The sequence below is a fragment of the Rhipicephalus microplus genome, chromosome 2, assembly GCF_043290135.1.
Source record: "Rhipicephalus microplus isolate Deutch F79 chromosome 2, USDA_Rmic, whole genome shotgun sequence".
NCBI lineage: Eukaryota > Metazoa > Arthropoda > Arachnida > Ixodida > Ixodidae > Rhipicephalus > Rhipicephalus microplus.
The window spans coordinates 293,197,763-293,211,278 of record NC_134701.1 but is presented as its reverse complement, the minus strand read 5'-3'; the positions used below and the strand labels follow the sequence as shown (position 1 = coordinate 293,211,278).

The window sequence follows — 13,516 nt, the reverse complement described above, 5'->3', positions numbered from 1 at the left end:
TTACCGCTTCATTCTCCACTGCACTGACCCACTTGTGTGCGCAGATGTCGCTTTGGCTTCCCATGAATAAACGTTGCGACGATGCACAGTATTTGCGGCTGCCACATGCCACTCTCTGCTAATTCATCCGCGACTGCATTATTTTCTGTAGTGTGACCCCAGTTCGCACACTTGGTGTCTTGAAAGGCCTCATGGGCAGTTTACAAAAATGAAAGAGATAGAAATGCACCATCTATGCTATACGCGATGCTTTGTCGCTTGCAAAACATATTGCTTTAAGCTCTAATGTTGTGAAAGAATACAGTTATCTCTCGATAATTGGAAGCATTTAGAAATTGAATTATTTCAACGACGAGAATACAAAGCTAGGATTTATTTAATTTATTATGAGCATTAAGCTCGTGAAGCAATGGTGTCGCCGATTTCGTAAGGAAGTTTCTGCAGTCTTGTTAGCAAAGACACATGTTTATTCGGTGAATGGTTGGGCGGTTGGCTGAAATCAGGAAGCGCTCAGGCAATAATAACACATATAACCTTATCTTAACATTAATACTACAACACATAAGCTTCGATAAAGATGGCTTCGCAACATCTAGCAGCTCATTTCTGTATGGTGCTCAGAACAGAAAAATTGCACTTAAACATATGCAAACGTAGCACATGTGTAATTTTTTTATTGCCGCATGCCTAGTTTGCTTTTTTTTTCCACCTATACTACTTAAACGGCATACAATCAAGCGTATTGAGAGAGAGACTTTATTGACAGTACTATGAGGTCGTTGGCTTCATCTTACCAGTGGTTCGAAGGGTGGGGGCCAAAAGCTCGCCACGACCATTTTGGCCCTGATAATCACTTCTGCGTGAACACTGTGTCGGTTGACGACAAGAGTAACTCTCACACCTTGAGGAAGGAAGCTGGCAGTATTGTTTTGGAAACTGCCTGAAGGCTACCCAATATTACATTTTGGGAATGCAAGGAAAACCCACCACCAAAGCGTATTGAAGCGGCACAGACTTGCCAACAGATTACCACACATCCAATCACAAGGAAAACCCACCACCAAAGCGTATTGAAGCGGCACAGACTTGCCAACAGATTACCACACATCCAATCACCTCGTGTTTTACATTGATATATTTCACTAGAATGAATGTGACGATATTTCCGCTGCGAATCTGGTTCGCGATTTGCCGCACGGTGCCGTATGTTGGATATTGCCACTCATTCGTGAAAAAGGCTGACGAAAACTCTGTCTGCATGGCAGGTGTTGGCAGGGCCTGCACTAGCCGCGTGAAAGCGTCACATCGTCGATTGATCCTCCTCGAGGCATTTTCTCTTTATCCGTTGTGCCACGCGTCAGTTTACGGAGTGCGAATACTGCACTAGCCCTGCTTTTGCTAAGAAGCTTTCTTTGCTTAGCTCCCCAATTTGGTGTGTCATGATCATAATTTTCATTGTACTGGTTGTCAATTGGCATTGACTGTATTGGCAAGTTAATAGCTCTCACTGTCATGAGTACAATCACTTTAGTGCAAATCGGTACTGGACATGTTGGTGTATGCAGCTCATAGATACAGTTATGGTGTAGTACAGGGCTGTAACAAGGGGGTGTTGAGGGGGTTCTAACAACCCGCGCAATATTGTCATGCTTTAACATTTTGGGTGATACTACAACAGTGTTTATATTGACCATTAGTTGCCAAAGTTAGTCATTCTACATGTAACTACAACTACTAGAAAACATTTATTTAATGATTGACAGAGAAGATGGGTGAGAACCCGTTCTTAAGTAGTCGATCCTTACAAACAATAGGCGGGCTCCCTCTTACAGAAGTACATTGGCCCGCTCTACCAAGGCTCGTTTGATTCTCGAGTCAAAGCAGCCAATCAGTGCTGCCTCCCAGTGCTTCCTGGAACGGTTGGGTAGAAAGGGGAGGTTTGGAGTTTTTTGGCGTGCCCACACTATGCTGAAAAGGTCACTGAAATTTCCCTCATAGTGCGGGCATATATTTTCCTCATAGTGCGGGCTTCTACTCATGCTAGCAGGGTAGAAGTGTTTGGTGATTGCCAGGCACAATAGAGTTTTGGTGTAAAGGCAAAGGAGGATTCGCTCCTTCACGTTCGTGAAACGCTCACAGGGTTCAGGATAGGAGTGATTGCCGGAATGATAACACGAAATGGAATGGAATAAACGTGAAATCCTTGAAAAGACAGAAGAAAACGAGAAAATTCAAGCTGCTGAAAGGGACACAAAGGCAAATAACAATTTATGTCAGAGTGAAATCTTTGTATTTGACAACGTCTAAAACGTCATTATTATCAAGAGCAGTGCTCTACTTATAGAAATCAGGGTAAATGGACGACACCGTATGTGCCACGAGTTGGACATTTTGATATGATTGCAATGATGTCAAAGGGCCCAATCACAATTAACCTTTAGTAATCAATCCACTTGCAATAAAAAGAAAGCACCTGCTGTCTATTACAACATGTAATAAAATGCTGCTTCCCTGTTTATGTTTGATTCATGGATAAAATAACCGCTTGGCATTACCATGGGGAATAGCACAATTGGTTCAAAAGTTCCATTTCCACGTGGTCAGGTTGGATAGCTAGTGCTATACAGCAGGGCACACGTTGAAGCAGGCACACGAAATTTTTATTGCAGAAACATCGTGCATTCTACCTCTGGTGTGAATGTGTTACTGCGATGTTATTACAAATAAGTTGCTCTGCAATAACTTTTTTTCACAGAAATGCTAGACAAATGCAAATGTGTCTATGACTGTGGTTGCACAGAGCATTACAAGATGTCAACACTATCATCTAGTAACCCTGCATTTCCACAACCCTTTGGGCATGTCGGTGATCACGCAGTAAAGGGAGGCGATGTTGGGAAAGGCAACTGCTGAAGCCATATTTCAGGAGGGTGACTTGAAGTGCGCTAATGTCGTGCAGACCACTGAACTGTGATTTTATTTCAAAATAAGCATTTTCTTGACACAATGGTTGCACTGTGTGGTTTCTAGATCATTGTTTCAGTGAACAACGACGAGTTAATAAAACGCCTGTAGTGTCTCTTGAAGCCCTTCCTTCCCACAACCCCCGACTAACCCCGGCACCCTTTCAGATTTACAGTATGCTTTGTTACATGGCATTGGGGCATTGCAGTAAAGCTGACTTTTGAACTTTGCTACAGCACGGATGTTGCGGTGGTTGCATGCAATTTGAGTAGACAGTTAGGAATGCAAAGAGTTTCTGTGTTCGAAACTTCAGATGCTCTCATACATTGGCTCTACGGGATCTGTGGTGGTCCCGTGAAAGCATCTGAATTTTCTAACATGTTCGAAAAATTTTCAGCTTTGTCATTCTTAATTGCCACTGATATCTGGTGGCATATTCCATCCGAAAGTTTTCTCTCAACAGGCTGCCTTGCCAAGTTGCCATACCCCTACTTTGTTTTTGTAGCGTTAGCTACACTGGCCTCGCTGAGCCAATTTCGTGTGGCACTGGTCTGCGCGTGCGCAATGATACTCCGCTGCCGCCGCGCGTGGCTCGCCGCCGGTGTGCGCGCAATTCGATGCGCTGTGCAGACGATCAGTGGTGTCACGCACCGGAGCCGGCACCTCCCTCGCACTCGGCCGCTGCCGCGCGCGACTCGCCGCCGCCGGTGTGCGCTTTCCAGAGGAGTGCCGTCAAAGCCTTGGTAGACATATGGACGCCGACGCGCTCGCCTTCCCTGTGCAGTCGCCATCTGACACTGCACTGGAGCCGCTTGATAGTGCCTCTGACTGGCGTTTGCCACTGTGGTATAGCCATGAAGAAGGAAGCATAATCAGCTGAACCTTTGCTAACGCTACGTATATCCTGGCATAGCTGAGCTAAGCCAATGCGATTTTTTCTTTTGTTTGTAACCTGTTTATAAAAATTATTGGTTATAACAATGAAATTTGCATGGCACTTGAGTATTGTTATAAGTGGTTTCAACTGTATATGTAGCTCGACTACTGCTGATGTTTGGCCCTGTTGGTGTGGCAAGTAACAGTAGTTTTTGAAGCACAGGGACATGGAAATAACACGGCACGTGTTGTGTTCTCTGCAGATACTGTCTGAAACACACACTGTGCTCTTTGTGGAGCAAGTGTGCTTGATGCACACTGTAGGTTTATTGGTAAAACAGGCACCAAATGTAATAAGATTATGCAGAGTGTTTCCTCCTTGCAGGTCCTGACACCCGAAGAACTGAGACGCGCACAAGAGGCTGTAGCCTATGGATGCATCAAGTACGCAGATCTTTGCCACAATCGCGTCCACGAGTATGTCTTCTCATTTGATCGGGTGAGCCAAAGCTTTGTATTTGAATAAATAAGACTGCGCTAGATTTACATAAGCACGCTATATTATATGGTACTTAAGCTGTTAATACATCGCTTTCACCATTACTATGCCAGAACAAACAAGGTTTATGATATTGGCTGAAATAGGAAATGTTCCCTTTTCTTTACTCCTCTTTCTTGGTGCATGTGCCTATAGATTGTGGCACACTTGAGCCCCTTTATGAGAGGCATCCACTAAGGAGCAGTTCTTGTTTTTTATATGAGGTGTCTCTTGTAAGCAGGGTTCTATGCATGCATTTGCTCATCAACCAGTTTCTATGCAGGCTCACTGGTGCTTTACATCAGTAAGACTTTTGTAAAGGGGTTTGACTGTTTATCAGAGGTGCAGGCTTCATACCATATGTGATTGCTAGCCGGCTCCTTCTGTATTGTTTGAATATAAATTTTTAATACTGTGCACCTTGCAGTCAGGACACACTTATTTGGTGATGGGAAAAAACAGCCAGTTGGCAAACGGAAATCAGAAATTTCAGGCAGGTCTTATCACTCTTGTTTGCCTTACAAATTTCCCTCCACAAAACTTTTTGATATCCAGCTAGTGTATACGGAGCATAGGAGTGCTACACCAAACTACACAATGAGGGTGGTCAGAGGGCACATCACAATGTGTCACTTGGCCTGAGGCATCTTCTTTTAAGTGCATCGCATTTTAAGGAGCCGGGCTGTAGTAAGCTGCCTTATGCTTTTGTCGTCGCTTGGTCTAATGCTCCATGTGCAGCACATAGAGCACGTGCTCGGGCCAACTTCTTTGAGCACCTTGACGATGATCACATATTTAATTATTTATTTATTTAAATAAATAATTAAATAAATATCATGTATCAGGAAAGAAACAACTACACTTAAACCTGGATATAACAAAATTAACCAATTCCCGGAAAAATTTGTTATAAAGAGGATTTCGTTATATTTAGGTTTGGTGCAAAAATTCAAATATATATGCACAAAAAAACACAAAGGAAACTGAAGGCAGAGCAATCCCAAAATACTTATTTGGCAGTAAGAAATGTGTGATTATTGTGATATCAAGAATGCGGACACTATCGGTGGGTTTTCGCCATCGCCGCCATGTGCTGTAACAAGTCCAAATTGATAACATGTCCTCGCGCATTGTAACTTCAGGAGGGGGTAAAGGCGCGCTAGCGCTGTTTTAAGCAAAGATCAAATGAGCCACCCTTCTCTATCGCCTGGAGGATGAGTACGATAGTATCTTCTTGCTTCTTTAGAACTGCGGTCGAATGCCCAAACAGAAAGGAAACCACTTGTCTTGAACAAGCATGGAAAAACGCGAGGCGGGGAGGGGAGTCACTCGAGTAGCAACTGTAAACTTTGATTTTAAGGGTGCAGTCATGATCATCGGCGCGCGTGCTATTTCTGCAAGCGTCGGTGCGCTTTCAACGCGAGGAGACAGTGTGAAAAGAGCACTTTTCTTTGGAGCAGCCGTATTTGCTTACACCAACATTGTGTAGGAGCTCCGCCATGTTGGATCCAAAAGTTTTGGAAGCCAGTCTTACTTCGTATAACATGCCAATTTGTTGCTATTCCATTCGTTGCATTGCATTCAATGCACTGGCGTGTTGTTGCCGGAACTAATCGCGATGGCTGCGATTCTGCAAACTCATGGCGCAGCATAAAGACAGAAGGGTGTGATGAGGCGACCTCCGAAGATCAGTCATTGCCACCTTAGTGTCAGAGAGTTTCCATCAGCGCCTAATCTGATATTCTATCGGTGGTGACAAAATACAAGGCTGAACGTTGTCGGGTGCCAGATCATGTGTGCGCAGTGAGTTAAGGCAGGCGCTAAAGAAGAGCGAACGACACTGACACTGCGAACAACTATTCTGTAAAGCACCCTCCATTAGCAGTGTGGCCCCTCGTATGTGACGCTAACTAAATGCATGGCACTAGCAATGGAAAAGTAGTTTCCTTTTTTTGTTTCTGGTTTGGAGGTAGGGAGGGGAACATTCGCACATGTGTCCGCAGTCGTAAAAACGGCGGTAATCCCGGCTCGTGGGGGTGGAGGCCCGCCTTGTGTCCACCCGCTGGGGCTAAAAGTGCGCTGTGCACGCGCCGCCGCTTCGTGCTTCGTTGGCGGCGAGACAACTGTGAAAGATGTAAGCCTTTGTCAAAATGACAAAATCCGGGGCGAAATTCCTAGATTGCCCGGGGCCAAAATTGGTTACATCAAGGATGCCTCCCGCTGTTACTTTGTTACATAGTAGCTGAAAATACATGTGCTTGTGTTGAGTAACGACAGGGAATAGAAAAAATTCGTTGTACTGAGGAATCAGTTATATAGACGTTTGTTATAAGAAGGTTTAACTAGTGCGTTTGACATTCCACAGGAAAACTATGCAACATTTTCTTTATAATATGTGATATACACTAATTGAATTCAATTTGAATTTATTCAACCAAATAACTATTCACTTTGCGTTCTTTTCAAGGGGAGATGCGAGTCGCAAAACGAGAGTTTTTTTTTAAAAAATTACCGATTTTTTATTTTCGCCTGTTTTGATAAGATCAGTTCCTTTATTGTTATTAAAAAGATAATACAGGTCGAGACCTAACTGGAAATGCTTTAAAATTGCATCTAAAGAGCACAAGGTGCCTATTAAAGGTCGAAAGTGTGCAGTTTTTGAGCACCTTGCCGCTGATAATGCGCCGCCGCTCGCCATTGTTGATTGCATAAGTCGAAGATTCGAGCCTCACTTTTCAAATACCAACAGTTTCTCTCGCTGATGCAGCGCAAGAAATAATAAAAAGAAGCGCTCTTCTAATTGTTTTTCGAGAGCCGCGACTGGCTTATCAAATGGTACGAATCGGTGACCGCCATTAGCAGCTGCGCACCTGTGTGCACTGTGAAACCTATTTGCGGGGTCCATGTCTTGTCGAGCAGCACAGCTGAACAATGCTTTTCTCGTGTAATTATCTGCGTTATGAATGAAAAAAAAAATGGCAGCATATCCGCGGAGTGAATGATGGACAGTGGGGCGAAGCATCCGTCCGTCCATTCGTTCTTGCTTCCGTCCGTCCATGCATGCGTCTGTGTGGCTGCCCGTGCGTCCATCCGGCCGTCCGTGTGTGCGTCTGTTCGTGCATCCGCACGTCCATCTGTGTGTCCGTCCCTGCGTTTATCCATGCATCCGCTCCTGCGTCCGTCCATGCGTTCATCCGTCCGTACAGCCATCCGTGCGTCCGTTCATGCATCTGTCTGTGTGTCCGTTCGGGCACCTATTCAACACTCCAAGTACCACCATCTCGCATCCTTTCATCATATATTCCTCATATAGAAGTACCGTCATCCAGCGGACATTCCAAGGACTAAACGAGAGGTGACACACGCACACTTTTTTACGGCTTGCGCTTCGTGTCTACTTCCCACCTTTAACCACCTCGAGTTCATGGTATATACTAGTTCACTGTATTTATGGCACTGCGGCCCAACGCTCGCTAAACCTTTCTAAAACCAAGGAGGTTACGCCCAGGGAGTATAACGTAGCATCCCTTTCTTGTCAGATAGTGCTCAATGTACATGCCAATGGCTGCTAAGGGGGAATGAGAGACAGGAGAATTCGGCTTTTAGTTAACACGCACGCTGCAATATTTTTTATTGTTCAACAATGCACAGAAGAAATCTCCCACTGGCACCATCTTGGAGGTCAAAATGTAAGACTGGTTACACACTACTGCTACGACTACGAGGGACGAACGAGTGCCCCTAAAAAAACATCGCTTGCAAGTGAAAGCCGTTGTGCGGCACGCTCTGTGGGAATAGGCTACGAGAAGCTGGTCCGATTTTCGGCAGTTGTTGGCTTGCAAAAGCCAATGCATCAAAGTCATTCACACCCGTCAGCTGGAAAGTTCTTGATGCGACAATGGATGACGTCAGCGCCAATCTTGAGAGGTCGAAAGAGCTCGTTGTGAGAAAACTTAGCAGGGACGACATTGCCATTATGTATGACGGTATGTGGCACAAGCATGGCTGCAAAATGGCATGACACTGGACTTAGTTTGGATTTCTCAGTCCTGTCGAACTTCTTCTTAGCTTGCAGTTGCCACAAGGCTCTGCCAGATGGAGCGGATGTTTAGCAAGAGTTTCATGGCCCTGTCTATGAGCGAAATGTCTAAGAGGAATTGTCTCAAAAAAAGCCGAGAGGGACAAACTCATGGTGCTGATGTATTTTAGTCACAGTGGCCACTACAAGAAGGATTGTTCTTTTTGGTGTGTGCAAATTTCATCTGATTTAATGATATCTTTCATAAATAAAAACTCAATTTTAACTTTAAAGCTCGTTTTTCTCAAAACACTACTTTTGCCATTTTTTTCTAATGTGCCCCTCCTTTTTTGGGCACTTCTAGTGCTCGGATCTGCATGAAATTTTGCCCAAATTTTTTCCAAAGTATGGCAAATGCAATTATCTAGTTTAAATTTCAATATTTTATTGTATAATAAAAAAAAATTGTATGCATACTTTTACTAGGGGAGGTGAAATATGGACCTTTTACGTCTATTACTTTTCACGCATATTACATATTTTGTATGTGCTTCCTAATTAGTTATTTGCACTGTATACTTTATTTGAAGCATTATGAACTATGAATGGTAAAAACTTACAAAATTTTAGGGATGAAAAGAGGGGGGGGGGGGGCAAAAGGGTTAAGGTTTTCCATTTGCCATGTCGCAGAGCTAAAAGTGTGTGACTTGCAAGAAAACTAATTATATATTTGAATTCATCATAAAAAGTTCCATAAGCAGCTCAAGTTTCATTGCTCTATGGTGAATATTAAAAAAATATGTCTTCGAGTAGCATCTCCCCTTAAACCTAAAATTTGTTATTCGCACATGCCTAGTAGTTAAGCATGCCCCTATGTGTCATTGTGCTCAACTAATATTTGGGAGCCTGGTTTGTGTTGGAATACAGTAGAACCTTGTTGATATGTTTTTGAAAAAAAAAAAAAATCGAGAAATAAATGTATGATCCGAATCCAGCAAAAGGTTAGGCTGACAAGTCTATATGGAAGTGTAAGAGCAAAAAACATTTATTTCTCATAAAACAAAGATTCTGATTTTCTTTTGCTGTTTCTCACCTTTGGACAATAAAAGCTCCTGCACACATTGCAGACCTTTGTCTGCATTTGCATTGGTTTTTCTGCAAAAGAAGCAAGTCCAGCGAGGGCTTTGGCGAAGTTAGCCGGTCGGTGCACGCTTTCGTCTTCATCACTGTGTTCCGGTGCCTCATCCCCCACATCCTCCACTGCATCGTCCGCCACCACCTCCACGACAATCTCTGCAACACTTTGCAGCTCACAAGTCGTGACGCCGTCTATCGAGACAAACTCGACAAAGGGTGCATCGACACTGGTGGAGAGGGACTCCTCATCGATGTCAGATGCACACATCACAGGGTGGTCTTCGTTGTGCTCTGTATTCTCTGATGCAAGCTGCTGCCAAAAACTACATTGCCTGAAACAGCTGCTCCTTAAGCATGCTGCCGTCAAAGTGAACTCTGGAGGCCTGCGCTTGCTTAAACCACTTCAATAGTGGCTCCTCCAGCTCCCCATGGTGGGCTCCACGAGCTTGCTTTGCTGCGCCGCCGAATACCAAGACGTTCGTCTCAATCTTTTTCCTCTTCGACACCACGGCGTTCACAGTAGATGCTGTCAGTCTAAGTTCATTTGCCACGTTGATTTGCCACGTTGATTTGCCTCTTTTACGGGTTCCTGTCGACAACCGCAAGGATATTCAGCTTCTTAATTGCTTCCTCGATGCCATGATAAGCGCAACTATCTTGAATCGCGAACTATGTACACTGAGCAACGTGCAGCCTCGCACAGGGCCCGTCTAGAAAAAAACCTGGTGCAGCCTGCATATCCCTAAACCGTTCGGCATCGGTGTCAGAGTGGAGAGTGGTCTCAGTAACATATGCTAGTTGATGTATGGCCGTGTAGAACATCATTGGCGCCAAACTTGAAAGAAGACAAAAGAAAAGGCACGTAAAAGCACACACTCGCAACTGACTTCATCTTCCGAAACCTTCACGCATGCGTACAAATACACTTAACAACTGTCATGACAACCTATCAGATAAAAAGCAAATTCATCATGAAATATAGACAAGGATAGGACACTGATACATCGTTCACCAGATTGCTTAATGTACACTGCCTCTGCCTGTCCACGTGCAACTTTGTCTTTGTTTCCTTGTAAGATACTCATGCTCTTCAGGAAGCGTTCACACGAGCACTCCTTGCAGTGATACGGCAAATGCGAGCCCGTGTTGCTTCTCGTTGACAGTTCATGCTCTCTTAGGAGATCATTTATACATTGGCCCGACCGGCCGATGTACACCTCGCCAGAACTGATCGGAATCAAATAGACATTTCAAAAACCTTTTTTCATGCTTTTTTTACACAATCAAAAGTTGGTGCGCCACACGAACAAGCACAAATACGCGAAAGCCTCCAAGAACACAACAGGGACCCCGAAACAAGAAGCCACGTTCTTTCATGAATAAGCCACTCTGTGTACATAGGGAATGACAACAGGGCGCCTTTTCTGTGTTTTTTCCCTTGTGCCTGAATCGCTGGTGCACTATGTAGAACTTTTCTCAATAAAGCTTCACATACTGTCGGTAACAACACGGAAAGAAAACCCGCAGATACGAGGCTGGAAATTTGCACCATAAAACTTTCCTCAAAAACGTGGTGGCAAAACCTGGATACAGCCAGCTGAAAGCTATAAGAGTGGTCTCCATTGGCTGTGATATCAGTTACATTGTTCTCGGCATCGTAAACCATGTGCGCTATTGTCTGCGTTGTGAGTAACGTCGTCCATCTCATTGCTGCCATGGCGCAGAGCGCGCGTGCTGTGGAGAGCCTCCACATGGGTAGGCCATGGACAACTATCGCAGAGCCTTGATAGTAGAAACGTGAGACATCTCGCATTCGCTGTGCCAATGGAGCAGTACAGTCCTGAAAACAGGTCTGGGAGGCCAAGTGCCGGCAGCAACTGCGTACTGATGATCCGGCAGTCTTACAGGCCACGCTAAATCGCAAAAACCACTGCGCTGCAGAACATAACAGGCATGTTTTGAAAACCGTTTGAAGACTTTGACGACTCAGACGGGTCTCTGTGTGGGAGGGGGGGGGGGGTGATAATTGAACGCAGCAAAGAAACCGCCGTCGCTGCGTGGGGGCAGTCTGCCACTTGGCGCTTCACAAGCATGCAAGAGCAGTTTTTTTGCACAGTTGAATGAGAATTTTTTCCTGTACATGGTATCATGCGACTGCAGTTTGCTGCAATGTCGAACGTTGCTGCTGAATAATTGTATTTTCTGGGAATGTATTAACACATAACTCTATGTGGGCATTGTTAGTTTTCGCGATTTTGAGCGTAGGAGCCAGGAAATTATACTAAGCGGGAACGTGTTAACGAGGTTCTATTGTAATGAGAAGTACAGTGAGCTGTTGCTTTCTTTTGACCTACATTATATTTCTTTTAGATGCTTGATGACAGAGGCAACACTGCTGCATATCTCCTGTATGCTCTCACAAGGATCAGGTATGCAGTATTCATATTGCTCAATGTTTCTCACTCATGTTGTGCTTATTGAGTCTTCGTTGCACACTTGCTTGCTTGTTCACGAAATGTGCTTTGCTGAAATGTGCAAAACTTTGCTGGACTCACTCAGAGAGAGAGAGAGAGAGACAGAGAGAAAAACTTTCATTTATGCAGGCCTAAAGGATTGTCTTTATTGAGTGGTGCACTTAGTTTAGGCCCCATTGGCTTGTGTGTGCCTGCTGGATCAGCTGACGCTGATCTAGTTGCGGACATTTTCAGGTACAGTGATACATCGCTCTACAATGGGAGTTGTATGAGGCATATTGTGGGGGGGGGGGGAAAAGATGAAGGATGACAAGGCAGGGCAATGTATTAGTCTGAAGCTGCTGCCAGGCAATAGCATCCTCTGAGTTGAGTGATTTGTGTGGTGGTGGGAAGTGCATATGGCGGAGTCAGTAATGTTGTGTCATTCAGTGTCCTTTAGTGGTTCTGTTAGTGCATTGTTTTGGTTCTCGAGCTACCGCATTAGCACGTCCACTGCCCTGGATAGAGGTGTGTCCAGACAGTACACACCCTGTGTAACAAGGTGGGCTGTATTGATATCAAGTGTGTGTAGGGTGTGACCATTCCTTTCGCTATGCTTGGACAGGCAGTTTGTGAATCAGCAACTGTTGTAATTGGTTCGGTATTTGTGAAGTGTGTATGATAGCAAGGGCGATAGCGCGACGTCAAAGAATTCCCATTGAGGGACATGAAAATTTTCTATTTCAAAGATTTTTCTCTGCAAACGTTGACAAAATTTTCAACATATTTTTCTGCACAACAGTACTAATTTCCACCTCCATCCACGCACACACATACTATAGCTACACATGTCACACATACTGGCGACTATTGAAACCATGACTAGCCAAGCCCCTCCACAGCTGCACAACAAAAGCATGACTTTATTAATTCATATACTGTTAGTACATTGCACATTGTGGGCTTCAAGTCTAACACGAATAGTGAACTAGAAATCATTCCGCGTAAATAATAGAAACAAATTTCGAAGACTATGCTTGCGTGGTGCATGTGCCAGAACAGATTACAGCAGACAAAGGTGCACTGTGACTGCTAATTATCAATTGTCATAGTAGAATCTAACCATTCTCTGAAATTCCCTGCAATATCACTAAGATTCAATTTTTTATCTTTGGCTCAAAATGACAGACAAAAATTTTGTGGAAAACAGAAAATTCCCTGCACGGAACATCACCGATAGCAGCCTCTTCTGCTATGCAGCTGTCCATGGTGTTAAGCGTATCTAATATTGTTACAGTGTTGGTATGGTCCCCTACGACCAGACACATGGCCCATTTCTGTGGATATCGGGACACGTCAGTGTAAAGGGACTGGTTCCTTAGATGTGTGGTCACCTGCGACTCACATTAGAGCTTTAACTCTTGCCCAACTCCGCTCTTTATGTAAATTAGGTTTCATATTGTGGGGTATGGGGTACTTGAATTTTTCTTCTAATGTCAAGCGAAAGATGTTTTGGTTCTTGTTGTGGTT

The 13,516-nt window shown here is 44.3% G+C and overlaps 1 protein-coding gene across 1 annotated transcript in view; it reads left to right on the top strand.

Annotated features, from left to right (window-relative positions):
* ArgRS (arginine--tRNA ligase-like protein) overlaps nt 1-13,516 on the top strand; it is a 90,262-nt gene that overhangs the window by 58,318 nt on the left and 18,428 nt on the right. The window contains exons 11-12 of the mRNA XM_037429319.2: nt 4,226-4,339; nt 11,904-11,962. Of these exons, the coding sequence (XP_037285216.1) occupies nt 4,226-4,339; nt 11,904-11,962 (173 nt within the window). The remainder of the gene's footprint in view (nt 1-4,225; nt 4,340-11,903; nt 11,963-13,516) is intronic.